Genomic DNA, 26,513 nt, shown 5'->3' on the forward strand with positions numbered 1-26,513 from the left:
CAAATTTGTCAAGCCGGCTTTGAAAAATCCACTCAAAGTTTGGATTTTTGACCAATAGTTGCAATGGCTATTGGAGTGCACGCATTAATAATAAAGATCTTAGGCTCTTAATTACTATCTTCTGATTTTCTACATGATTCTGGGTCCTCATCACTTTTTGACAAAACGTCACCGTTACCAAAATTGCCCAAGCGGTGGCTGCTTCCAATTCCAAATTAGAAAGGAATATTTGAAACCATTAGCACGACTCCACTCAAGGAATTGTGGCACATCTCACTCAAGGAAATTGATTGCCCTCTTGACTCCGAGTATGAGTTCAGTTTTTTATTTTCTTCTTTCTTTTTAAATATGGTAACGATATGAATGGTTTCTCTTTTCCTTTTTTCATTTTTTGTGGCCACCGATATTATAAAGGGTCATGAATGTCAACTCTAAAATTCTGTAATCTAAGATAAATCATAAATTTGAACCATCGACTTTTTATGTACATAACTTAAACTTAACATAGTATATAACTATATAAGTAATTTATAAAATTTAGAGACGCTCAACATTTCATGACTTGAGGTAGTTTGACTACTTTGTCTACCCATAAGACCACCCCTAAAAGATTATCTATATATAATCACGAAAAAATAGTTGTTGAAAGAAAACAAATGGCCTAGACGCTTAAAAAATACACCATGGTTTTATTTTAAATCATTGCACTGTATTTTGCTAGTGTTATAAACTCATCACTCTATAACATTTTTATTTGAGAAATTTGCACATTTACCGCCCAGACTAAAAGGGGTGTGTGCAATTACTACTTAAACAAATGGTTTTTACAATTTGTCATCTAGACTTTGTGTTGTGTAGCAATGTGGCACCTAATGTCACATTTTCTGTTAATTTAGACAATTTTTCTTCAAAATTCCTATTTTGCCCTTATATATGAAATTAGAAAACTTATATTTTTTCCCCAAATTATTTTTCTTAAATAAAAATGATATTTTATTGCTTAACCAAATAAAAAAAATAAAAAAATAAAAAACCATCCAGTACCCCTCTCCCCACCCAATTGCACCTCACCACCACCTAGCCCTCCCCTCGGATCACCACCATCACCATCACCTCCACTCTTTTCTCTTTTCTTTTTTCCCTCTTTCTCTCACCACTACTCACTGCCACCACCACTCTCTTTCTTTCCCTCTCTCTCCCACCACTCGATGTCACCAATGTCGTCCTCACCGATACTGTCGTTGGCGAGTGCATGAGCTTACCGCAGATTGACTATATAGCTCTCGCTTTATATGCTTAGAGGCAAAAATGGCATCGCACAAAGAGAAAGAAAGAGAGGGGGGGGAGAGAGAGAGAGAGAGAGAGAGAGAGAGAGAGAAGGGGAAGGTTCAAGGTTGGGTTTACTTAATTATTTTTAATTTTAGATATTTTAGTTTTGAATAAATATTTTTATCAGATTTTTTTTTTTTTTCCAAAACCTTTGTATATGATTTTATGAAAACACCGATTTAACATAATAATGGACGAAATGTGACAGAGGTGCCACATTGCTTTACAGAGCAAAGTCTGCATGACAAATAGTAAAATTTTTTAATTTGTTTGGGTGGTAATTGAGTGCTATTATTCTCACCCCTATGTCCTATTTTCTCACCCACCACTTTATAAAAATATTAATCATTTGTTTAATTTTTGCGAAATGACCTCTAATTAAAGATTTATGTAAACAAAAAAATATTTTACCATCCCACTTCTCTACACCGACCTAAACTCATTTCATCTTCTCTTCATATTCCACACTTTAATATACATGGAAAACCACTTTGGATTCATAAACAATAATTTTCTTTTCTTCTACAAAGATTTATTCACAATATATATGACTCTTGATATTGTTTCCAATATATGATTTTGTCTTGTTCATTCATATTCTCGAATTCCCCTTGTTTTTTTAATTGTTTTGTTTGACTTCTTCTCTTATTCATAATCTCACACTAACATAAAAGTTATTGGGCACATTACAAAGTTACAATTTATGGGTTGATTTAACCTTGCCCCCTTCTCTCTCACTCTCTTCCTATTTGATCTAGGAGTATGAGTATGTATGAAGTTGTATATGAGTTCAAAATTTGGTGGGTGAATAGAATTTAGGGTTTATGGAAGAAAGAAAATATAGAGGAAAGAAATTTGGTGGAAAGAGTGTTTATTAGTAAAGGTATTTTAGGGACATTAGGGGGTAAAAAAAGAGGATTATTATTTCTTAAAATTTTAAAGGGGGTGTAATAATAGAGTGGGTGAAAAAATAGGACATGAGGGTGGGAATAGTAGCACTCGTAGTAATTGCACACACCCCCTGTAGTTTGAGTTATAAATGTGCAAATTACTCTTTTTATTAATGTTAATCAGTTACATTCGACAATTATGCAAAATAATAATTATGTAAATGACTTTATATTTTATTTAATTTGTAGAATATTCATACTATAACAAATTAATAGATACAAGTCGAAAAAAAATACAACATTTTATTTGAATCAGCAACTGTTATTCATAAAATTTGAATTCAATATCTTCTCTAATGAAAGAGAGATTGAGTATCACTACTAAATTAAATTATCATTAATATAAAAATACTACGTTAAAACTCAAAACTTGATTGATATTTTTATTCGGTAACAGTATTATTATTGACTAATAAAACCATGTGCTGTAAGCCTGTAACGCTCAAAGAAAAAATATTTTCAAACTCAATTTAAGCATGTGCTGTAAACGTAAAAATTCAAACTGAGTTTAAGCATGTGCTGTAAAGGTTAAAATTCAAACATCTGAGTATTTTTTTTTTTTCAAGAGAACGTACTCCTGCGAGGAAGGTTTAGCACTTTCTTTATTTAATTCTCATATTATTTGTTGCCCCAAAATATTGTCGTCTTTTATTATTTTTATATAATAAACAATAATATAGTCATCTTGATTTCTTTTTTGAGAGAAAAACAATATAGTCCTCTAAATTTTCTATTTTAATTACTGTAGACAGTCTTTTAATAGTATAGTCACGTTTGTTGTAGGACTTTTTTGTTTCTTAATGTATTATGTCACCAGAAAAAATAAAATGCCTACATTGTGTTATGTCATTTAGGAGCAGGTAAAATGTGTCTGAGAAATTCATATTTGGACACAACCCCAAAGCCAAAAAGCAGGTAAACCTGCCTTTAATCTTAATCCACTGGCACGAATCGTGTAACATGCATGTTAACTTGGACCCAAAGCTACGTACCCCAGCAAAAGAAAGAAAAAAATTAATTTGTTCACTAAACAAAAAATATGAATTTGTTCACCAAACAAAAAATATTAATTTGATGATTTGACAGTGTATCTTAATCTTCACATGTTTTATTAAACAAAATTAATTGTGTCAGATCACTATAACTCAACTTGCTTCTTATAGATATAGTACTTGTTTGCACCAACACACACACATATATACAGATATATACAGGACCCTTTCAATAAGGGATCTCTCATTTAGTGTTAAATAAAAAATCACCCTGTGGGGCCCACACGGGTCATTTTATGTTAATTCGAACCGTCTATTTTTTACATCTCCATTGATAGATCATCTCTGTAAAAAATCAGCCAAATCAAAAATCGTTTAGCCGTTTATTTAAGCGGTCAAAGTTTAAAACAAATGGACGAACAACAAATTCTTCTATAAACACCTAAACTTTGACTGCTTAATCGAACGGGTAAACGATTTCCAATTTAGCTGATTTTTTGTAGAGATGATCTATCAATGGAGATGCAAAAAAATGAACAGTTCGGATTAACACAAAACGACTCGTGTGGGCCCCACAAGATAATCCCTCACTTAACACTAAATGAGAGATTCCTTATTAGAAGGGCTCTATATATATATATATATTCATTTGGTGCGAAGAACTGGAAAACTTCTTAAACAAAATTTAGCTATGATTCATGCACCGCACCCTATATAATATTACGCATTCATTCAATCCATAAGCCAGCAAAGTATTATTTACTAGGATTCATATAATATTAGATAAAAATATATAGTGAAATATCAATGAAACAGTTATCATGTTGACATCAAGTTTTCTTTTCTTCTTTTGATTTTATTTATTAATCAAGTGGTTGAGATTTAATTCAGAATTTACTCAGATATAAGGTAACCAAAGTGTTATTTACTAGACCAAATAATCATTAACAAATTTTATTTTTTTTGAATCACATGCAATTTACTAGTATCATTAAATAAAATAATAACCGAGATATATATTATTTTTATGTTAACATGACGTATCTATTTTTTTTGGTATTAAGTAATAGTTATTAAAAATATAAAATTGAATTACTAAATTTGTGTTGAATTCATGTCGTATCTACAATTGTCTGCCATTTATTAATGTAGTATTAGGATATTTAATTGTGAAACTGGATCCAGGATTTTCTTTTCTCGCCTCTTCTTATTTACTCATTTTTCTCAAATTTATCTTCTAAAACTCATTCAAACATGATCCTAAGACAAATAATTAAAGAGAAAAATGTTTATTAAGTTAAAAATCCAAATTTGATATCAAAAACATTTTCTTAACAAAAAAACATAGAGACGGTGGGATCTTGTTTAAACATAGTTAAATATTTTAGATTTGATTTTTGGTGAAGAAGAGAACAAAAAAAGGAAGCTAGGTTCCTCATCCAATTAGCGGCACCCCATGTTTTGCTATATTAGGTGGCGTTTAAAACATTATTTTCACTTGAATTTCCATATGTTTTTTCGTTTTCTTTCTTAATTTTGTCATTTTTGCTGTTTAATTAGGTACACAGGTTGAAGAGTTGAATCACGTGGCCGGAGAGAGACATCATCTATTAATCAAAAGGCAACTTGATCATTATTTACCAAGTCTTATACAGTGCCGGGCCCTGAAGGGGGGACCGAGTGCGACCGGCTAGGCCCACCGGGCCCACAAATTTTTATATTATGTATATATTAATATATATATATATATTAAAAAAAATAGTTGTTGGATCTATTTATAATGTCTTCGTTACAATTAGGCCCTTCTACTTATTGTGTTAGAGCTGTAGTTATCTAGTTTCTTTCTTTAGGTTTAGGTCCCCCTTTGTACAAAAAAAAAACTAGGTCCTTCTAAGATATAAAGTTTGGATTCTACAACCTATTTTTCCTTGATTATTAGTTGAAAGCCACCTTTTTATTTCCTTAATTTGTGTTTGGCCAACTTGCTTTATTTTTTCTTTGGCTTCTCACGTCAATCACAAGAAAAGCAAGCCAACATCCTCATCTGCATGGCAGTGGGTCCTTTTTGCCCTTGGGTTTATACCTTTTTTTTTTTTTTTTCATCAAAACTATATGCCTTCTTTCTGAAAAGTTGGATTCAAAGAACATGTTTGCTTTAAATTGGCAAAGACGAATCTCTGCCTCTCCATATAGTCTTGTGGAAAACTAGTTTTTTTTTTTTTTTGTGTTCTCCACAGACTCTTTCAATTTGAAAGAAATTAGAGAGGTCCCATTAGGGCAATAAGGTAATTAATGTTTGAGTGTGTGTTTTTCCCTTATATCCTTATAAATTATTTTTTTTTCAATTATTTTCTTGACGTTCAACCAAAAATTTCTTAATTGATTTCTTGATGTGATCGAAAATTTCCTAATTGATTTCTTGTCAATTATTTTGCAAAAGATTTTATTAAAGATCCAATTTAAATTTCGCCCCTGGGCCTTCCAAAAGTCAGGGCCGCCCTGCTTATTCTATAAATAGCTCTCGAACTGAGCCCAAAAATCCCACAACACCATTGAGGGTGACCTGAAGAACACAATTCATTTTCAAACAGTGAAGATTTTCAGACAAGAAACTGAAAACATGGGATTTAACAAAATGGGTTTGGTCTTCATTTTTGTTTGGTTTATGTTCCTTGATGGGTTGCTCCTTTGCAAGGCTAAACCCACTACCCATTATTATGATTTTGTTGTAAGTGTGCTTGCTATATATGCATTACTCTCTAACATAAGAGCATGCATGACTGCTTTTAAAGATGTAATGTGCTGCATGATGCATGTGCATGCCCGGATTTGTTTATATATGAATATTGTGCATGGATTTTTATTGGGTATTAATTCGTTGTGCTTGTTGGGGTTTGTATGTATGATATTTTGTGCAGCTAAAAGAAACAAATTTTACAAGGCTGTGCAGCACAAAGAGCATCTTAACTGTGAATGGTAGCTTTCCAGGGCCAACCCTTCATGTTCATAAAGGAGATACCATTTATGTCAATGTCCATAATCAAGGACTGTACGGTGTCACCATTCATTGGTAAAGCCCGCAATTATTTTTTGTTTGGTATATAGATTTACACCAAACTCTTGATCTATCCGAATCCCAACTCTTTTTCAAACTGTTGTTTTTGGCCGTCTAAATTAGCACTTCTAGCAAATCCGACCATCATTGAAAGCTGCATAGTTGAATAATAAATCCAAGCTGACTAACATTTTGCTATGTCTTGTTCAATTATTGAAGGCACGGAGTGAAGCAGCCAAGAAATCCATGGTCGGATGGACCCGAGAACATAACTCAGTGCCCGATCCAACCCGGAAACAGTTTCACTTACGAGGTTATATTTTCTAGTGAAGAAGGAACATTATGGTGGCATGCTCACAGTGATTGGACACGCGCCACCGTCCATGGCGCCATCGTTATTCATCCGGCGGCCGGCACAACTTATCCATTTCCAAAGCCTTATGCAGAAGAAACCATTATTTTAGGTACATACTTTAATATTTTTTTTAATAAAGGTGCTGATTTAGGTAACTAACAAATCCTAGCTAATTAATTCATAAACTAGTATTCATTAATTAATTGCAACTCCCCCAACTAGCTCGTACATGAATACAAGAGTGTGGTAAGTGGTCTACGCGAATGTCGCTATTATGAAAGTGACTTAATGCCGACTAATATGTGATGCCATACAAATAATGAGCTCCATTCTAACCTTCACATCTATATATCCCTCTCAATTAAAATACACCTAGTTTTATTCTTTCTGTTGTCTGTATAGTTTTATTTGTTTTAAAAATATGAAATAACAAAAGTATCCCTTATTTGGAAGGAAAAGTTAACGGACTTGACAGATTGTTTCAAACTAACACAAATTCAAAATATGTGTCATATACTAACACAAATCCAAACTGGTGTCCTAAACTAGATGTGTCAATCCAATTAAGTTTAGTGCGAATGATTGATCCGCGCTTTTTTTTGTTTTTTGCTAGAGAATGAATATATATTTATATTTATGAATCAAGATGTGAACCAATCACTCTAACTTAACATTTTATTTACTTTATTTTATTTTATTTTCTATATCTTCTTAAATATTTTAAAAAAATGGTAAACGACATTTTTGGTGACTGTGTTTTGGCCCGAAATCACATTTGGACATCGTAGTTCAATTTTGTCATTTTAGCCTTTATGTTTTATGTTGTTTGCAAATATTAAGGAATTTAAGGCAATTTTAACAAAACTCAAATTTTGAATTTGGGAATAATTATCTATTTATTTTTAAGAAAACTTTTGTTGGGGGATTGAAATACCATCTTATGGATTTCGGAATACTAATTTCAATTCATTTTTGTATTTATTTGCTAATTAAAGAAATTGAGGCTCACAAAATTTTTAGGTTTGAACTTTAAATTTGGGATATCTTTAACTTCTAGTTTGTTTAAAAATCAAATTCAAGGCTACATACATGATTTTGCGATCACTTTTTAATAAAATTCGTGAGTTTAAATGAGTTACTAGTTTCTGTTTTTGAAATTTTTTTTTTTTATGTTGGGTTCAAAATATTCTAAAAATATTGCAAACAACATGAAACATAATAATCAAATTGACAAAATTGAAACCAAGAGTACCAAATGTGATTTCATGCCAAAGTACAAGAACAAAAAATGTAATTTACCTTAAAAAGGAAAAGTAACAATTGTTTTTTTTGGCGAAAAGTAATCAGTTGGAACGCGCACATATGCATTTTGGAGCTGCCCATACTTTTCTTCCCATCTTTATCCTATTTGGTGAAGCAAACCAAAAGGAAGAATCTTGCTGTCCCTTTTTCATTCTTCTATATTGCGAAAACATACAAAACCGAAACCAATTATGAAGCAACAAAAATGTTTTCTCGATGCTGCAGTCGTATATAGTAGTACTATTAATTTGATTTATGCTAGCTAGGCATGCCTAGACTACTTAAAAGTACTTGCACATGCATATATGCATCGATTATTTCTTCTTAATAATTATTATATCATGTTGTGGCAGCATCATGGTTTAAAGGGGACATCAAGGCACTAATTGATGAGGCCCTCACAACTGGTGGTGATCCAAACGTGTCCGATGCCTTCACAATCAATGGACAGCCCGGAGATTTATACAGTTGTTCCAATGGTACGTAGAATAAATTAAAACAATTATTTATTTATTATAATGTTACTATCATGCATATAATTAAATTAGTCAAAAAGCAATGAGTAGCTAGTGCATGTTTTTCTAACTAGCTAGAGTACTTTAACTCAAAGGTTGAGTAACACTTTAATTATTTAATTACAATGCGCGTAATGTGGCAAGACTTCTGCATATATGTCTATGTAATATAGATAAATTATAGGCTTGCAAAGGGAAATATAATAGTACTCAATAAATATGGGGTAATTATATAGATTTATCAGCTTTTTTGACCATTGAAATATATGGGGTACGTCAGTTTCCAGAACATATAGCAGTACTCAGTAAATATCTAAAATTGGAAGAAGAAGATTCAGGTTTCACTTCTAACTTTATCAGAACTTAACTCTTGTTAATTTGTTCTATGTTTATGCCAATGATCAAGTCAATGTTTTCAGTCCAGAAAGAAAAAAAAAAAAAAAGTAAAGATCAAGTTGATGTTCAGTACTTGTAGTTTTTCTTTCGTTACATGCTTTGTAAGTAACCAAATTCTTAACCTCTCTCATATATGTTTTTCTGTTGTAGAATATTTTTCACCACTTAATAAAACATTATTTCATAAAGAAAAAAGAAAAATCTAGACTATTATTAATAAAGGTCCATTGATTTTAATTACTAAATTTCAATAATTTTTTAGTTTAGATATTAAAATTAAATAGCATTTTTAGATTAGGTATTAGTTGAAAAGTCAAACAAAATAATAAAGTAAAATGTATTAGAATTTACAAATATTACATCACATGCCACTACAATAAAAAAATAAAAATAATATTACATCACAAATATTACATTAATTTATACTATATTGTATTAAAAAAAAAATCAATCCAGTCACAATTTAATTGTGACTGTCTTGGTAAATTGAAAGAGACAACTCACACCACTATACTATGTATTATTTTGAGTAAAAATATTGTTTTGACCTCTATTTATACTATATTGTAGTATAATTTCTCTAAAAAAAAATTCAATTAAATCACAACTTAATTATGATTGTCTCACAACTTAGATGTAACTATCGTTCAGTCACAACTAAATTTGAAGTTGTGAGTGTCGTACAGTCACAACTAAATGTGAAGTTGAGACTACATTAACAAATTTTCAAGATAATATAAAAGCCTCAAGGGCAATTTTGTCAAAACTTTATAAATTTTAATTAACATTCATCATATGTGAGCCAAAGGACAAAAAAGCTCAAATCAAAGGGGTCAACATATTTGTGACCTAATTTAAAAAATTACATTTAAATTTAGTAATTCAATTGCAATATTATATAGTCTTTATGCTATACCAAAAAATCATTGAAATTTGATATTTAATCCTAATTTTTTATATTAATAAAATAGGAAAATATTACATCTAATGTTTGAAAGAAGTACGTAAAATGCTACAAACTCCAAAATAAATTTTGGATTATATATATCTTTTTTTTTTTTGGCCAAGAGATTATATATATCAACTGAGATGAAAATGTTTAGTTTGTTAATATTATATGCAATATTATTTCTTTGGTGGCAAAAATTTTAGAAAAGTTTTGGTAGTATTTAATTTAATTTAATTTTTTTTAGAAAAATAGTAACAAAATGTTTGATAGCATCATTGCTACAGTATTAACATGTTGGTGGGACATGTTATGATTGCATCATGGAAATTTTAGTGCTGCATTATTAATATGTATTCTCTGGAAGATAACACTTACATGGAGCTTTTACAAGTGTCCAATCTAGGTAGCCACATACATGCTGTGAAAATTAACTTGTCCCATGAGTTGGAGGAATATATTGCTCTTCATGGAAACTTCCTAGATATTAATTCTAGCAAACGTACCTATGAGGACCACCCCTGGCTATTTGTCTCGATCGATTTTGATTGAAAATATATTCTCAATTATACTCGTCTTTGATCTTAATCATACATTACAAATTCAAGAATTTGAGATTATGAATGTGACAGTAATCACACATTTAAAAAGTATTATGAATTAATATATGATTAAAACGCGTAAATAAAATTAAACACAGATGATCTGAATCTCATTTTTGATTATGCATCTTATAACTGATTTTGTGTTGCAGAAACGACGTACCGTCTGTTGGTTAATTACGGCAAGACCTATCTTCTCCGCATAATCAATGCGGTGATGAACGAAGAACAATTTTTTGGCATTGCCAACCACAACATCACAGTTGTCACTCAAGATGCGGCATACATAAAGCCCATAACCACCCCCTACATCTTCATAGCTCCAGGCCAAACAATGGATGTCTTGGTCACCACAAACAAGCCTCGCAGCCAATACTACATAGCCTCCACTCCTTTCGTTGATGGCGATGTTGACTTCAACAACAGCACCACTAGTGCAATACTTCAATACACAGGCAACTATAGCACCCCATCAACCATTCCCTTTCCAAATCTTCCTAGTTACAATGATACAACAGCTGCTTCAAACTTCACCAAACGTGTAAGGGCTTTGGCAAGCAAGGAACACCCTATTGTTGTCCCAACAAACATCACAACAAAGCTGTTCATCACTGTCTCAGTGAATGAAGTTCTTTGTGCCAATGCTTCATGTGATGGGCCTAATGGAACTAGGCTTTCTGCGGCCTTGAACAACATTAGTTTCGTGACCCCAGCTATTGATATTCTGCAAGCATATTATGCGTACGTATGATTAATTTTCGAGTAATGCTATTGAGATTATTTTAACTGACCACCTTGTGGACCATCTTTTTACAGGAGGTTAAAGGGAGTTTACAACAAAACTAGCTTCCCAAACAAGCCACCTTATGTTTTCAACTACACGGGAGACGTGGGAAACAACACATTATATCCAACCCTAGCCACAAAGGTGAGGTTTATCAAATATGGTGAAGAAGTTGAAATCATTTTCCAAGGGACCAACATTCTTGCCCCTGAGAACCATCCTATGCATCTCCATGGGTTCAGCTTCTATTTGGTGGGAACAGGTTCTGGGAATTTTAACAAGAAAACTTCGCCCAAAACCTACAATTTGGTTGATCCACCAGAAATAAACACAGTTGGACTTCCAAAGAATGGATGGGTTGTTATTAGATTCGTTGCTGATAATCCTGGTACGTACGTTCTATATATTATATATAAAAAAGTAATATTTTATTACTACAGTCCAATAATATAACAATGCATCTTATATATGTTATTAGACTTAATCTAAATGCTGATTATATTTCAAAATTGACTAATTTGGTAACATAAGCATTTTATGTTATCGATCGGAATGTGTGTCAAGAGAATACTTACATATATTAATTGGTACCTAATTGATGCAATTGATATACATCTCACTTGTGATATACAATTAATTAGGTACATGAATAAAAAAGAGACTTTTAGTTACGGGCACCTTAGTTACAACAAATGTTACGTTTAGTCACAAGCTGTCACTAAATATAGATCTAGTAACAATTTTTGACTTGTTACTAAATCCTCGGTTGTAGCTAAAACTATTAGTAACAGAATTTGTTGTAACTAATAGCCTATTTAGTCACAACTATGACTTTTAGTTACGGGGTTTTTAGTTACAACACAGTCACAATGCTTCTTGTGACTAAAACATTTAGTCAAAAGATTTACATTTTTAGTAACAAATTGTGTTGTGACTAAAACCTTACTTTTTGTAGTGACATTTTTCAAAGATGACAATGCTAGTTAACTAAATGAAGGTTAATAATAATTTTCAGGAGTATGGTTCATGCACTGTCATTTGGAAAGACATTCCAGTTGGGGAATGAACACTGTGTTCATAGTGAGGAATGGAAAGACCAAGAATACAACCATGCTCCCACCACCTGCTAACATGCCTGCTTGTTCCAAATCTTAAATTTTGAAATGGTACTTTTTGTTCCATCTCAATATATATAATATATTTCGTTATTTAGACTTGATTTGTAATATTAATAATGTAAGCCCTATATTTTTGTGATGCTAAATTATTCTGGCAAGAAATTTAGCCGCAAAATTTTATTCTACCAAAGTGTTTTAGGATTGATAATTCTGAATTAATTTTATTCATCCCTTGAGGGGTATTTATTCAAGTACACAAACGCTCTTATTTACACTAGGAGTAATTACACATATCACACTTATAATTCTTAATATTATATGTAAACCCATAATAACTAAGAATCCTAACACTTCCCCTTAAGTTGGTGCATAGACATCACACATGCCCAACTTGCTAAGAGAACTAGTAAAAAGTCTTCCAGACACAGCTTTAGTAAGAACATCAGCTAATTGGTCTTCAAACTTCACGAATGGGAAGTAACACAATCCCAGCTTCCAACTCTTCTGTCATGGCCTTGGTCCGACCACCTTAGAATCTGCTAAAGCATCTTGCAATTTACTTGGTACAGATACAAAAGATAATTGATGTACCAAAGATTTATAGGACTTGGATATATAGCCTGTGAGTAGACACATGGTGATTAATGGAATGCTTAACTCTAGCTTTTGGATCAAGTTCATAGGAAGTAGGTGGTACACCTCTATTTGATCGAGGTGGAAGTTTATATTGACTAGGTTCAGGTTCAGACTCAATTCTAGCATTTATACTATTAGATTCAAAACTAGGGATATAATGTACCTCTTGATGAAAAATTGGAGATGATTGCACAAGTGGTAAGGTTGAAGGAGTCCAACGGTCGCCTAAACTCAAGAACACTTGACGAAGTCCGATTAATTAGATATACAGCAGAACTCAAAGCATCGCCCCATAAAAATGATGGAACATTACCACCAATCAACAAAGCACGGGCTACTTCCAGTAAATGTCTATTCTTACGCTCTACAACACTATTTTTTTATAGAGTGTAAAAACAAGTAGTCTGATGAATGATACCCTTGGACCCAAGGAACTCAGATAATCCTCTATTTATGTACTCACCACCTTTATCAGAACACAAGACACGAATGGTGAGATTAAACTGAGTAAGAGCCATTTGATAAAAAAAGTTTGAAGACATCACACACATCACTCTTGTTATGCAGGAAATAGACCCATGTCATTCTGGTGCAATTGTCAATAAAAGTAACAAACCAACGAACACCATTATTAGTAGAAAGTGGGGTAGGCCCCTAAACATCAGAATGTTCCAAACCAAAAGGAATTTCATTTTTATTAGCACTTGAGTAAAAAATAGTGCAATGACTTTTAGTTAACACACAAGTTTGACATTTGAAATTCAAAAATTACACCCAATAAATGAAGACGGAAACAATCTCCTAAGATAACTAAAGGAGGGATGACTAAGACGCCGATGCCAGAGCCAGATCTTCCTCTTATTTTCTTCTAATGTGACTACACTAACTTGAGAAGCTTAATTCACACCATCCAGACCAGCTGTGCCACCATCCAGATAATACAAGTCTCATTTTCTCCTACCACTGCCAATCTTCTCCTTGGTATGAATGTCCTAAAACATATAGTGAGTAGGAAAGAAAATAGCTATGCAATCAAGAGATTTAGTAAGTTGACTCACATACAACAAATTGCAATTTAAAGAATGACCAAATAAGGTATTGGTTAAAGGTAAGGAAGCAATAGACACAGTGCCTACTTCAATAACAGGAGAGGACACACCATTGACATTAGTGATGAACAATTTAGGGCTATGATGGGACAATGATTGAAAGACATATGTATCACAAGTCATATGATTTGATGCACCTGCATCAATTATCCATGCATTGTCACAAGAAACAGCAGAAGTACTTAAAGCAAAATTAAATATACCTAGCCTGGCAGAAAATTCAGAAGCAATAACAGAATTTCCCTTAGGAGCCGGTTCAATCACCTTGGAAGTTGAAGTTTCTGGAGATGCCTTCTTCCCCTTTGGATGCCAGTCTAGAAAATCATGGAGATAAAAGCATTTATCTACCATATGATTAGTACCCTTGCCGATGTTGAATTGCATCAATTTCCTGCCACAGTTTCTGTAAAGCCCCATTATATTCAACAACAGACCGACCATTCTGACGAGTAGACATCACTTGGCAATGAAGCGTATATAGCTTGGAGGAATCTTGATTTACGGAATATTGTCGCTGCAGCGCCTCCCAAATCTCCTTTGCTGTATCCAGTCAGATCAACAATGAACACACATCCTTAGTCATGGCATCTAGCAGCCAAGATTTCACCATACAATTGTCATTCTCCCAAGCATCAAATTTAAGAGAATCAGGGTCTGTAGGAGCAACATATGCACTAGAAATCAAATTCTCTAGTGTAATCAAGGAATCATTGAAGGAGACCGGAGGAAGCGGAGATTTAGATGAGTTGGAGGAGCCTTCGACCTTCTTTCCATCAACCTTTGACTGTTCAACATCACCCATGATTGATTAAGGTAGTAAGCAGCAGAACAAAAAACGAACACACGAAAAACCTGCAGTGCCGAGCGATCGGCAATACAGCGAGCGCTCGGTGGCAAACGTCGTCACGAATAGCAGCAGTAGCAACCCGAGAAGCCCTCCTTCAATCCGAATGAGCAATCTCTAGAGAGCACAATAACATAAGTTTTCTGGAAAAAAACTTGATGAAAACCCAAGAATCAAGAACAAATACCTAAAACACAACCAAAAACAAAACTTTAAGAGGAATGAATAGGAATTTTGGGTGGCTCTGATATCATGCCAAAGTGTTAGGATTAATAATTCTGAATTAATTTTATTCATCCCTTAATGGGGTATTTATACAAGCATACAAACTTTCCTATTTACACTAGGAGTAGTTACACATCTCACACTTATAATTCCCAATATTACATGTAAACCCATAATAACTAGGAATCCTAACATATTACAGCACTTTCTTTAGAGATTTAGCCTAGTTCTGAATTTTGCAACAAAGGAAGAAGCAAATAAAGAGGTTTGAATCACTAGAATTTTTTATTTCACGTTCTGTCCTATTATGTAGCGAATTTCATTTTCTTTTATGGATAAAGGATTGGTTGAGTTTGCTAGGTTAAGGTAAGATGGTTAAAGACATTCGCTCGTTAATGGATTGCCTATCATTGAAAAATGGTCCAAACATGTATGTATATGCTCGTTAAAGATTGGCCTTTGTGTTCTTATTTTTGTTTTAGGTAAGAATAAAACCAAAGCCTTGATTTTTAAATGTTGTTCCTTTCTTTCAATAAAACATTTTTACATGCATGTTTGATTCTGTATTTTTGTGCCAAAGATCTCGGTCTCAAATTTTTATATATGAAACTACCCTCCTTGGTGAAACTTTCAAGAGATAAACCTTTCTTTCCTTATGTGATATCTTGAATTGCGAGTTATCCTAAAGTTTAAGTCATTTTGCTGAAAATTTTCCTTAATTTAGTAACTAATTAGCTGATTCATGACAGAATACCTTAGGTTTATTAATTCATCATTAAGAAGTAGAAAATAGACTTATTAATCATTTTTGTTAGAAAGAAAAAATCGGAAAAATAGCTTAGTGGGCAATTGCACCACTTAACCCCATATACGTAAACGCTAACTGCCACAACAACAAAAAACAAAAAAACAAAAAAACCCCATATAAATGCTGGCATTTTTCATAGAGATTGGTCCACGGCCCATTATATCTTTTTCACATAGTCGGCCCATTTAAATACTCACCTTACCCTCTTTAGCATTTGGGTTCCCAAGTCATGAGGCCCAGTTTCTTACGAATGCAGATTGTTTGGTCCATATAAATACCAAATTTTAGGGTTTAAGCCAGACTCCAATCCCATCTCGCCGCCCCTGCACAGTGCAGAGAAGACTAGAGAAGACAAGACAACCGTCGTTTCCAAATCGTCAGGCAGCGAAATGGGTCGAGTAATCCGAGCTCAGAGAAAGGGTGCCGGGTCGGTCTTCAAGTCCCACACCCACCACCGCAAGGGTCCGGCCCGGTTCAGGAGCCTGGACTTCGGGGAACGAAATGGGTACCTGAAAGGAGTGGTGACCGAGATCATCCACGACCCGGGTCGCGGAGCCCCGCTCGCCCGGGTCAGCTTCCGCCACCCGTTCCGGTACAAGAAGCAGAACGAGCTCTTCGTTGCTGCCGAGGGCATGTACACAGGCCAGTTCGTGTACTGCGGGAAGAAGGCCAATCTGGTGGTTGGGAACGTGTTGCCGCTCCGTTCGATCCCCGAAGGAGCTGTGGTCTGCAACGTTGAGCACCATGTTGGTGACCGTGGGGTCCTCGCCAGGGCTTCTGGGGATTACGCTGTTGTTATCAGCCACAACCCTGACAATGATACTTCCAGGTCTCTCTCTCACTCTCACTTTATCCATTTTATTGTTTTTTGTCTTTATCTAAGTCTCAGTCTTTGATTAGCATCTGAAGTAGAATCTTCAATCCTATAAGCGATTTTTATTTGTCATATTTGAACATTTTTATTGAAACCCAAGTTTTTCTTTAGGCTTAAAATGTGTTGGTAATTGCAGACTCGCAGTATAGGCATCAGATTCTAGGAGTATCTTAGGTAAACAAATTGTTTGTTTGATTCATTTGGGTTGGGTTGGGTGGCATTTTAGTTTTTGTTTGTGGTGGCTGGTGGGATCGTAATGAAGAATGTTTTGTGTTCTTGGAAATTTCATTCGAAGTATTTGCATGTTCACAACTATAAATGATTTGTAGATTGTTCTTTCTGATATGGAGATCCTAATGTGGCTTATGTTGTTGTTCAGAAGTTGTGAAATAACTAAAAAAGTGTCAGAATTTCAGTATTGCTGATCACACCATACTAATTCAATATGATTATTAAATTCTTACACCCATTTTCTGCCTCCTCAAAAATGGGATTGAATGTACTTTTCATATGTTTCTCAGCATCTTTAAATTGGATTTGTTTTCCTTGATGCTTGATTATAAGAGATTTTATTTATATATATGTATCAATCATGTGTATTAAATAATGTATGGTAATTGTGTGACATAGTTGGCTGGTGTTTATATTTAACCATCCTCACAAGTTTAGTTTGGGAGGAGATGTATGTATGTGATTTTTACACTTGTCTTAACAGGGTCAAGCTTCCTTCCGGTGCTAAGAAGATTGTTCCAAGTGGCTGCCGTGCCATGATCGGACAAGTTGCAGGTGGAGGGAGAACTGAGAAGCCTATGCTTAAGGCTGGTAACGCCTACCACAAGTTTAGAGTGAAGAGGAACTGCTGGCCTAAGGTGCGTGGTGTGGCCATGAACCCAGTTGAGCATCCTCATGGAGGAGGTAACCACCAGCACATTGGTCATGCTAGCACAGTTAGGCGTGATGCTCCTCCTGGCCAGAAGGTTGGGCTCATTGCTGCGAGGAGAACTGGTCGGCTCAGAGGACAAGCTGCTGCTACTGCCTCAAAGTCTGATAAGGCTTGAGATTGATTACTTGCTAAACCTGATAAGAGTTATTGAGATTACGGTTTCTATTTATCTGAATTTGTTGTTTTGGGGTTGTTTACTTTATCTATAAATTTTGTTCCAGGACTAGTGGGTTCATTTTGTGGTAGAAATTTTGTTTGGTTGATCCTTTGTTTTATGCTTAAGCTATAAAAAAGGGCAACTCCATTAAAGTTTTAACTTCAAGTGACTTTTCAATCTACAGATATCCTTCATAGCAGCTAGAAGTTGAAACCCATTTTATTTTGGCACTATTTTATTCATGGCTCATTTCTTCAATGTGAGGTATCTTTGCATTATTCATATGCTTGGTATCTTTAATGTCATTTGGAGAAAATCCACCATTATGAGGCAGTAGGGCAAGTTATATTGCACACTATAGCTGTTTTACTCTCTCACTGCAATACCAAAACTAAGCCCTGTCATTCAGCCTTTAACAAATGCCACAACATCCAATGTTCTTATAAATGCATCATTCACCTCTCTTATCAACGAGTTAACAACATCAACTAGGATTTGCACTAGTTTTCCAGAGCCAATTCCTACGAAACACTAATTTTGATCTTACTCTATCTCATTACTTAGTGACATGTAGGTAGAAATTTTTCCATGTCTATGTAATTACATATCCAATGTTCTTATGCAAGTATTTGTCAAAGGAAAATTATAACTTCAAACATACAAATTGTTAACAACTGGCAATGACAAATGGTTTTCTCTTTTGTTTTCTCCTATTCTCTTTTTTCTCCTTGATTATTTTTTGCAAGCATAGAGATGGTGGCTTTTCTCACCCCATATTCCTCTCATCGGACTGTCAAGATGTCCAACTACCTATTTGGTGGTCTGGTGAGACAAAAAAAAGTAAGAGATGAAGAGGTGCAGCCTCTAGCGAGGGCGGAACAGGCCAATGAGGTTGTCTGCTACCACAGTAGTGTGACGACCTCACCAAATTTTACCATAGATGGAGATTGCATATTTTTCTCTTTTTTTTTTTTTTTCATTAATTATTTTAGAAATAATTAATGGTTCAATTATTTTCATGCCACCCAAAATATATTTCAAATTTCACATTACCGCCCAAAACTTTTCTTGTTTCAGGTTGCCCACCTATAACTTATGGGGGGGGCTATGCGCACCACCCCATTCTGCTGAGTTGACCACCCCCCTAATTTTTTGCCCATTTTTGCCCATTTTGCCCTCCTCTCCTCCTCCCCCACCCAGCCACCACTCCCCCACCGATCCCCTCCCCTCCCCAGCCCGCCCCCAGCCAGCCCGCACCCCCTCACCTCAAACCCCGCCGCCGTCGCACCCATCCCCAGCCCGCCCGCACCCCCTCACCCAAGCCCAGCCCCCGTCGCACCCATCCCCAGCCCGCCCGCACCCCCGTCGCACCCATCCCTAGCCCGCCCGCACCCCCTCACCTCAAGCCCCGCCGCGACCCCCGATCTGGAGAGAGAAGATGGTAGACAGAGGGGAGAGAGAGAAGATGGCAGAGAGAGGGGAGAGAGAGAGAAGGGAGATCGGGCGGCGGGGAGGGCTGGGTGTGGGCGGGGTCGATCGGCGAAGGGGAAGGCTGGGTCGCGCCGGCGGCGGGGAGGGCTGGGTGGGTCGCACCGGCGGCGGGGAGGGCTGGGAGGGGTGGCCGGCCAAATTGGAGGGGCTGAGTTTTTTTTTTTTAATGCAGGGGCAAAATGGGCACAAAGGGGTAAAAATTTAAGTGGGGTGGTCAACTTAGTGGATTAGGGTGGTGTTCATAGCCCCCCCCATAACTTATTTATTTGTTCTAATTTACCACTTTATGTCAGGAAAGTCAACAACTCCATTAATCCTATGTGGCATTGGTGGGTCTATTTTTTTGCAAATGTAAGATGTTACATAGACAAAAATCAATAAAAAATTGTTTAAAAAGTGATTTAGAAAAAAAAAACATTAAGTTTAATGAGAAATATAAAATCTGAAATATGAAAAAAAAAAAAAAAAACCAAAATTCCAAACCACAACACAGGTCCTAACTTATAGTCATAGCAGCCAAATGGTCATTAGCTCCTTATTGTTCCCTAAAAACATTGCTCACAGTCACACACAGAATTAAATTTCAGATTTCGAGAGTTCAAAACAATAGAAATTTCGATTTCGGTGGAAATTTAAACTTTTAACAAAATTTCTATAATTTTGTTTAGATAATATTTTGAAACCTCAAAAAAATGAAAAATTTCAAGGAAATTTTTAAAATTTAATTTCATGCTCACACAGAAGTACAGAACACAGGTCCAATTTCTGTTTATTAATAAGTGTTTGCATCCATCAATCAGACTTAGTAACGGATGGTTAGGATTAGAAAGCCGTGGGCTGGTTCCTTATGGGCCGTATTTCTTACACTATTGGGCCTCATCCAATTCTACCTTTGGGCCCACAGCTGCTTACGGGCCGAACTATAATGCGGTCTTATTGAAATAGTTTCCAAAAGTTTATACGCCGAAAGCGAGGCAATCCACCGCGCACACAGTAGCTGCTTTGCTTTTGCCTTTTCATATATTTTTGTATTTTTGTGGCTTTTCAGAGAAAAAAGAGAAAAGAAAAAGAAAAATAACATAAATTTTTACTTTTTTTTTTTTTTTTTTCTGGTCTGATAATTTTATACTTTCGACTTTAAACTTTTATTTTTATTTCCTTCTGGCATTTTCTTTTTTACCAATACAGTGAAATCTCTCACAACAACAATTCCGGTGGTCAAAAAAAGTGGTTAAAAGGAAGATGCCAAAATTACAATACAAGAAAAGTGGAAACCAAAACAGAAAGATGCATTGTTCTCACATGGAGAAATACCAAAAGGTATCTTTGACAAGATATATTAAAAATAAGATACAGATACAAAGATCTTAGTATTTTAATACATTAAAAAATCTCTCCCCAATGAATGAAATATAAAAATAAACCATGTGATTTACTGCAATGCTCTTATAATATTTAAAAATAATGTCAAGTTCACCAAATTTATTCACCAAATCTGTTTATTGTCAAAAACAAAAGTCTAGACTGAATATTTTGTGAACAACACTTAGTGAATAAATTTGATAAAATTAGTAGTACCCAATATATATTTTTTCATGTGGAGGAGGAGGGAGATTTTAGCTTTTTTCTTCCAACAAGAGCATTATAGTCTTGAAGATATCAAAGTTATATGACATGGTTGAGATTTATACCATAAATTATTAGTGAAAGTTCATATAAATAATAATATAAAACTTCTGATAAGCAGTGAACAATAATTCCAATCCCCATAGCAGACTGTACCTAATTTGATGTAACAAAAAGTCCACCTAAAGTTCTTAATGGCTGGTAATTATCTACGTGTACAAGAAAGTCACTGTACGTCAGCTGCTTTTGTAACCATAGTTCAAATATAAGAACACCACCAGACGATCTAATGCTATAAGAAGCAGTCTCACACATTTTGGGAGAGAGTAGAAATCCATAGCACTCTGAAAATGGGGTGCTTCAAAAAAATGGGTTTCTTCTTGGCTCTTATTTTGGGCATTTTGCTCTTGCAGACTAATGTGCTTCAATGCTTGGCTCAAGATGTGCATTACTATGACTTTGTTGTAAGTAATAGTATTCACATATTGATTGGTTCTGATGTTCAGTCTTTAATTTATAAAGAAATTAATTAATAAACTTTGTTTATGATTTTATCTTTATGTTTGTGCTTTTTATTAATTGGTTTGCAGCTTAAGGATACCAATTTCACAAGGTTGTGTAGCACAAAGAGTGTGCTGACTGTGAATGAGAGTTTTCCAGGGCCGGTGGTCCAAGCTCACAAAGGGGATATTGTCTATGTCAATGTTTACAATAAAGGACATTATGGTGTTACTATACACTGGTAAATATTCCTAACTCTCTCTCTCTCTCTGAGCTACGTTTTTCTAGCACACCAGCACAGACAAATATAAACATAGAATTGACAAGTAAAAGTAAGAAGAAAAAAGCATACATGTCATACCCTAACATTAAACGGAAGGTTTTAGGTAATTTGTAGCACTTTATTACGTTTCAATGTAGAAATAAATTTTAGATATATTGGCTTTATATAATTTTCTTCTTATAACATACATGTAAGATATATATTAATTACAAAGTAGTAGGACCTGCGGTGCATATTGTGAGAAAAAATTTATATATAACAGATATTGTGAGAAAAAATTTATATATAACAGACTTTGAGTCGATTTTCAAATTAACTAAATTTAAAGCTCATAGTTAAACTTAAAGAGTTAGTAAAACAATTTACAAGGAGCAACCATTTCTTGGTGATGGGCTAAAGCTTTTTGAACATAGTATTAGGTAATTAATTGGGGGAGATAATAAAAACTTATGAATTAATACATATATTCACATGCATATTTCAGATAGCTTATATCCATAAAATGAAAGTATGAAACCCCAATGCCATTGCATTGGTTTATGAATTTGATTTTTGTTTTTTAATTTATGCCTATGTGGTTTATATTTTAATAGGCATGGGATAAAGCAACCAAGAAACCCATGGTTCGATGGACCCGAATATGTGACCCAATGCCCCATTCAACCCGGCACAAATTTCACATACCAGATCATACTTTCTTCAGAAGAAGGTACATTGTTTTGGCATGCCCACAGCGATTGGACCCGGGCCACAGTTCATGGAGCCTTTGTTATCTTGCCCGCTGAGGGAACCACTTATCCATTTCCAACCCCAGATGAACAACAAGTTCTTGTATTTGGTACGTTTTTAATTATTAATGCAAATTAACTAAATCTTTTACTAATTAATAATCTCTTATATAATTAATTTAGTTTATAAAATGATTATATTAAGGGATTCGATGCTGTTGCATGTTTTTACAATAGTTAAAGACTACATTGCTATATATTTTACAAATTTACAATATTCTTCAATGTGACAAAATATATTATTTAGTATATAATAGATTTCTTATATACTTATACCAAGTTCGGTGGGGCCTAATTTTCATTCTATTCAACTTTCAATCCTCAACAGAAAGTCAATCAGAATATCAAAGTGCATCAAATACTCAGCGAAAAAAAAAAGTGCACCAAATAACTGGGCTGACTTCTGTTGAAATTGACTTGGCCACATGTATGAGTTGATTAACTTTTTTTTTTGAGAAATTACAATTTAATTTCGACTCGAATTAGATGTACGGATGCTTAGAATTAGGTGGATTTAACCACCAAACTGTCTCCATGGGATTGGGATAAGAGCTAGCCGAGCTTTATTTACGAAAAATAGAAGGAATTATCTTTCTAATTAAAACTAGCCTAATCAGTGCGTCTACTTTGTTCATTTTCCTCTAGGATAGCTTAGTAGTTTGATTGTGTTTTGGGATTACGTACCTCTATCCAGATTATGAGTGAGAATGAGTTTAAACTCTTATTAAATAGAGAATAGATAAATTACAAAAAAAAAATACAGCAATCTATAATATATATATATATATATATATAAAAGATAAAATGATCTATTACCAATAACACCGAAGAATTTTGCGATAAAATTATAATCGTACTTTTCTTTTTAATTTCCATATTGACTTTCATCAAATTCTGATTTGTTTACATCTTCAAACTTTACATCTTACTTACCCCTCCTCTCCTATACTACTGTTCTTATGCAGCATCATGGTATAAAGATGATGTAATGGCATTGATGGATGAGGCCCTTAAAGAAGGTGGACTCACAGTATTGTCAGACTCTTATGCCATCAATGGCCAACCTGGAGATTTTTATTCATGCTCCAATGGTACAAAGTTCAAACATGATTAATATCACTACACTCACTAAATTATCTATCAAATTTTATTTACCAAATAATGTAAAACTACTTTTTCATTTATTCAAATTTAAGCGAAATGTTCATGTTTAATCATCACACCTCGTTTTGAATTGCAGAAACGACATTTCGTATGTCGGTTGATTATGGCAAGACCTATCTTCTCCGCATAGTAAACTCAGTGCAGAACACGGACATGTTCTTCGCCATAGCCGATCACAACCTCACAGTTGTGGGAACAGATGGTGCCTACATCAAACCTATCCTCAACAGCTACATTATGATAACCCCAGGCCAAACCATGGATGTGTTGGTCACAGCAAACCAAGCCCTTGAGCATTACTACATGCTTGCAAGCCCTTACTTTGATGGCCAGGCTGATGACTTTGACAAGAGCATCACCAGCGCTATATTCCAATACAATGGAAACTACACTCCACCATCAACACCCATCTATCCCACCAACATTCCTGGCTTCTATGACATTGTGCATGCGCAGTCATTTGTTAAGCAATTTAGGAGCTTGGCTTCGGCGGAGCACCCTATTGATGTGCCTCTAAATGTCACAACTCGAATGTTTATAACACTTGCTATAGGTATGATGCACTGCCCAAATGCTTCGTGTGCGGGGCCTGAGGGAAATAGGCTTGCTTCTGGCTTGAACAACATTAGTTTTGCCAACCCTGCCTTGGATGTATTGCAAGCTTACTACAGGTATTATATACATCACACATTTTCAGTATAATATAAATTCCCTATATTTTAGGTCATTTTTACTATATAGGTATTATAATGATTTTCGATTTTATTGATTCTTGAATGAAATTGCATTTCTTAGTTCCATTTGTTTTCTCCTGCCACATATTCCAAGATGTTATTATATATGCCGTCAAACTCTTACTCTGGACAATTAATCAAGTGAAAATCTTGTTTAAATTATAGTATATATGGTTTAGAATGAAAATGTGACAATAGAGCCAAATATCTGATAAGGGAATACTACCCTTATCAGATGATGGGATACATATATGCATCAATTACTATCATAGAAAATAACACATTTTAATTCATAATTTATTTTTTGGACAGGAACATAAGTGGATACTATGATTCAAATTTCCCAGACAAACCTCCAAATCTATTTAACTTCACTTCAGAGGAGTTGTCAGCAGACACTTACAGTATAACTGACCAGGGCACAAGAGTGAAGATGCTGGACTACAATGCCACAGTGGAAATAACATTTCAAGGGACTAATGTGATGAATTCAGGAGAGAATCATCCAGTTCACTTGCATGGGTTCAGGTTCTATGTGATTGGAGCAGGTTTGGGAAATTTCGACAATGAAACTGATCCATTGACTTACAACTTGATTGATCCACCTGAAGTTAATACCTTCCCAGTTCCTAAGGATGGATGGGCCACCATCAGATTCGTAGCTAACAATCCAGGTATATATATATGCTCATTAATTTAAATGAAACCTTTTTTTTGTTTTGTTTTACATATATGCTATAAAAGAAAAAAAATGCCAAACATGATAGGCTTCCAATTTAATATAGGGATCATAACCCATCAGTGAATATTGATATCTATATTAGCTCTATGTTCACTATCTGGTTTGTATAATTTTAAATTAGAAAATAATGGTGGGGATTTTGTAACTTTAGTAGTAGTGAGCATTAATGGAATTAATATATATTAACAAATATGTACTATTTGACAGGGGTGTGGTTTATGCACTGCCATTTTGATCGGCATATGAGTTGGGGCATGGCGACTGTTTTCATAGTGAAGAATGGAGGGACTGATGAGACGAGAATTCTCCCTCCCCCAGATTACTTGCCTTCTTGTGGCCAAAATTATATATTCGGTCCCCAGCAGTCAATGTTGGAGCCGGGAGAGTAATTATAGGAGTTAAAACTTATAGAAATTTTTAATTAAGCTTGTATTAGCATTTGAAATTGTATTATAGAATGCTTAGTCTTGAGGATTATCTATAGTTAATTAGTATCTGAATTGTTAAAGCACCACGTACTAATTAGTTCTTGGTCTTCAAGTTTATTGGAAAAAAAACAGAAAAGAAATGACCAATATATATCTTAATTTTCATACAAATTCTAGCAAGTTGCTAAAATACTCTTCTTTTTTTATTCTTATTTGCAACAGTCTTACAATTCACAATATATACATGTTCAGATGCTCTAAATTTCCAAATACTGTTGGGAATCTTGGGTGAACCTCCTAGATTTCCTACCCCAAAGACACTACAACAAAATCTATATAGCAAAGGCAACAAATTTTTTTTGGTAGGAATAGATTCAACTGCCACTGTTGTTAGTTTGTATTGTCCATTGCCACCCTGCAGTCACCATAGAGCATGTTGGAGGTTGGTGTTGGGGTGGCAAGGGAGCTAATTAAGGTCACCCACATGTAAGAATGGTGGAAGCTATTGCCAAAACCTGCCATGACAGTCTACAAGATTCGGCCCTCAACAATGCTGCAGTTAGTTGGTTTCAATTGTTCATCATATCTAATGAGGTTGCTATGTTGGTGGAGGATTGATATTATTAAATAATTATATGCCATGGTTTCTTCTACTATCTTGTTAAAAGTGGGCTAGGTAGCTCACTAATTCCAACAGTAGCTTGCTACATTCTCACCTTCTTGGTATTAGTTTCTGATTTGGTTTCAGTAATTAAATGTCCTCCACCATGCAAAAAAAAAAAAAATGCTTACTAATTAATAGTAATGAATTTTCAT

General features: G+C 34.5%; 3 protein-coding genes across 3 annotated transcripts; all 3 read left to right on the forward strand.

Annotated features, from left to right (window-relative positions):
• Window positions 1-5,832: 5,832 nt before the first annotated feature.
• LOC147277453 (laccase-15-like) lies at window positions 5,833-12,618 on the forward strand. The gene is made up of 7 exons (XM_086254035.1): window positions 5,833-5,999; window positions 6,190-6,341; window positions 6,546-6,790; window positions 8,337-8,462; window positions 10,595-11,183; window positions 11,259-11,614; window positions 12,242-12,618. Exons 1-7 carry the CDS (start codon window positions 5,892-5,894, stop codon window positions 12,379-12,381), a joined length of 1,716 nt encoding a protein of 571 aa, XP_086110161.1. The 5' UTR covers window positions 5,833-5,891; the 3' UTR covers window positions 12,382-12,618.
• Window positions 12,619-16,254: 3,636 nt separating this feature from the next.
• Window positions 16,255-18,139, forward strand: LOC147277454 (large ribosomal subunit protein uL2x). Its single transcript, XM_086253673.1, has 2 exons — window positions 16,255-16,795; window positions 17,556-18,139. The coding sequence occupies exons 1-2, from the start codon at window positions 16,356-16,358 to the stop codon at window positions 17,896-17,898; spliced, it is 783 nt and encodes a 260-aa protein (XP_086109799.1). The 5' UTR covers window positions 16,255-16,355; the 3' UTR covers window positions 17,899-18,139.
• A 3,268-nt stretch (window positions 18,140-21,407) lies between these two features.
• On the forward strand, window positions 21,408-25,658 carry LOC147277455 (laccase-14-like). Its single transcript, XM_086252948.1, has 7 exons — window positions 21,408-21,521; window positions 21,648-21,799; window positions 22,435-22,679; window positions 23,595-23,720; window positions 23,870-24,464; window positions 24,840-25,201; window positions 25,477-25,658. The coding sequence occupies exons 1-7, from the start codon at window positions 21,408-21,410 to the stop codon at window positions 25,656-25,658; spliced, it is 1,776 nt and encodes a 591-aa protein (XP_086109074.1).
• The last annotated feature ends 855 nt before the right edge of the window (window positions 25,659-26,513 follow it).

This window comes from Dryas octopetala, chromosome 8, assembly GCF_963921425.1.
Source record: "Dryas octopetala chromosome 8, drDryOcto1.1, whole genome shotgun sequence".
Classification (NCBI taxonomy): domain Eukaryota; kingdom Viridiplantae; phylum Streptophyta; class Magnoliopsida; order Rosales; family Rosaceae; genus Dryas; species Dryas octopetala.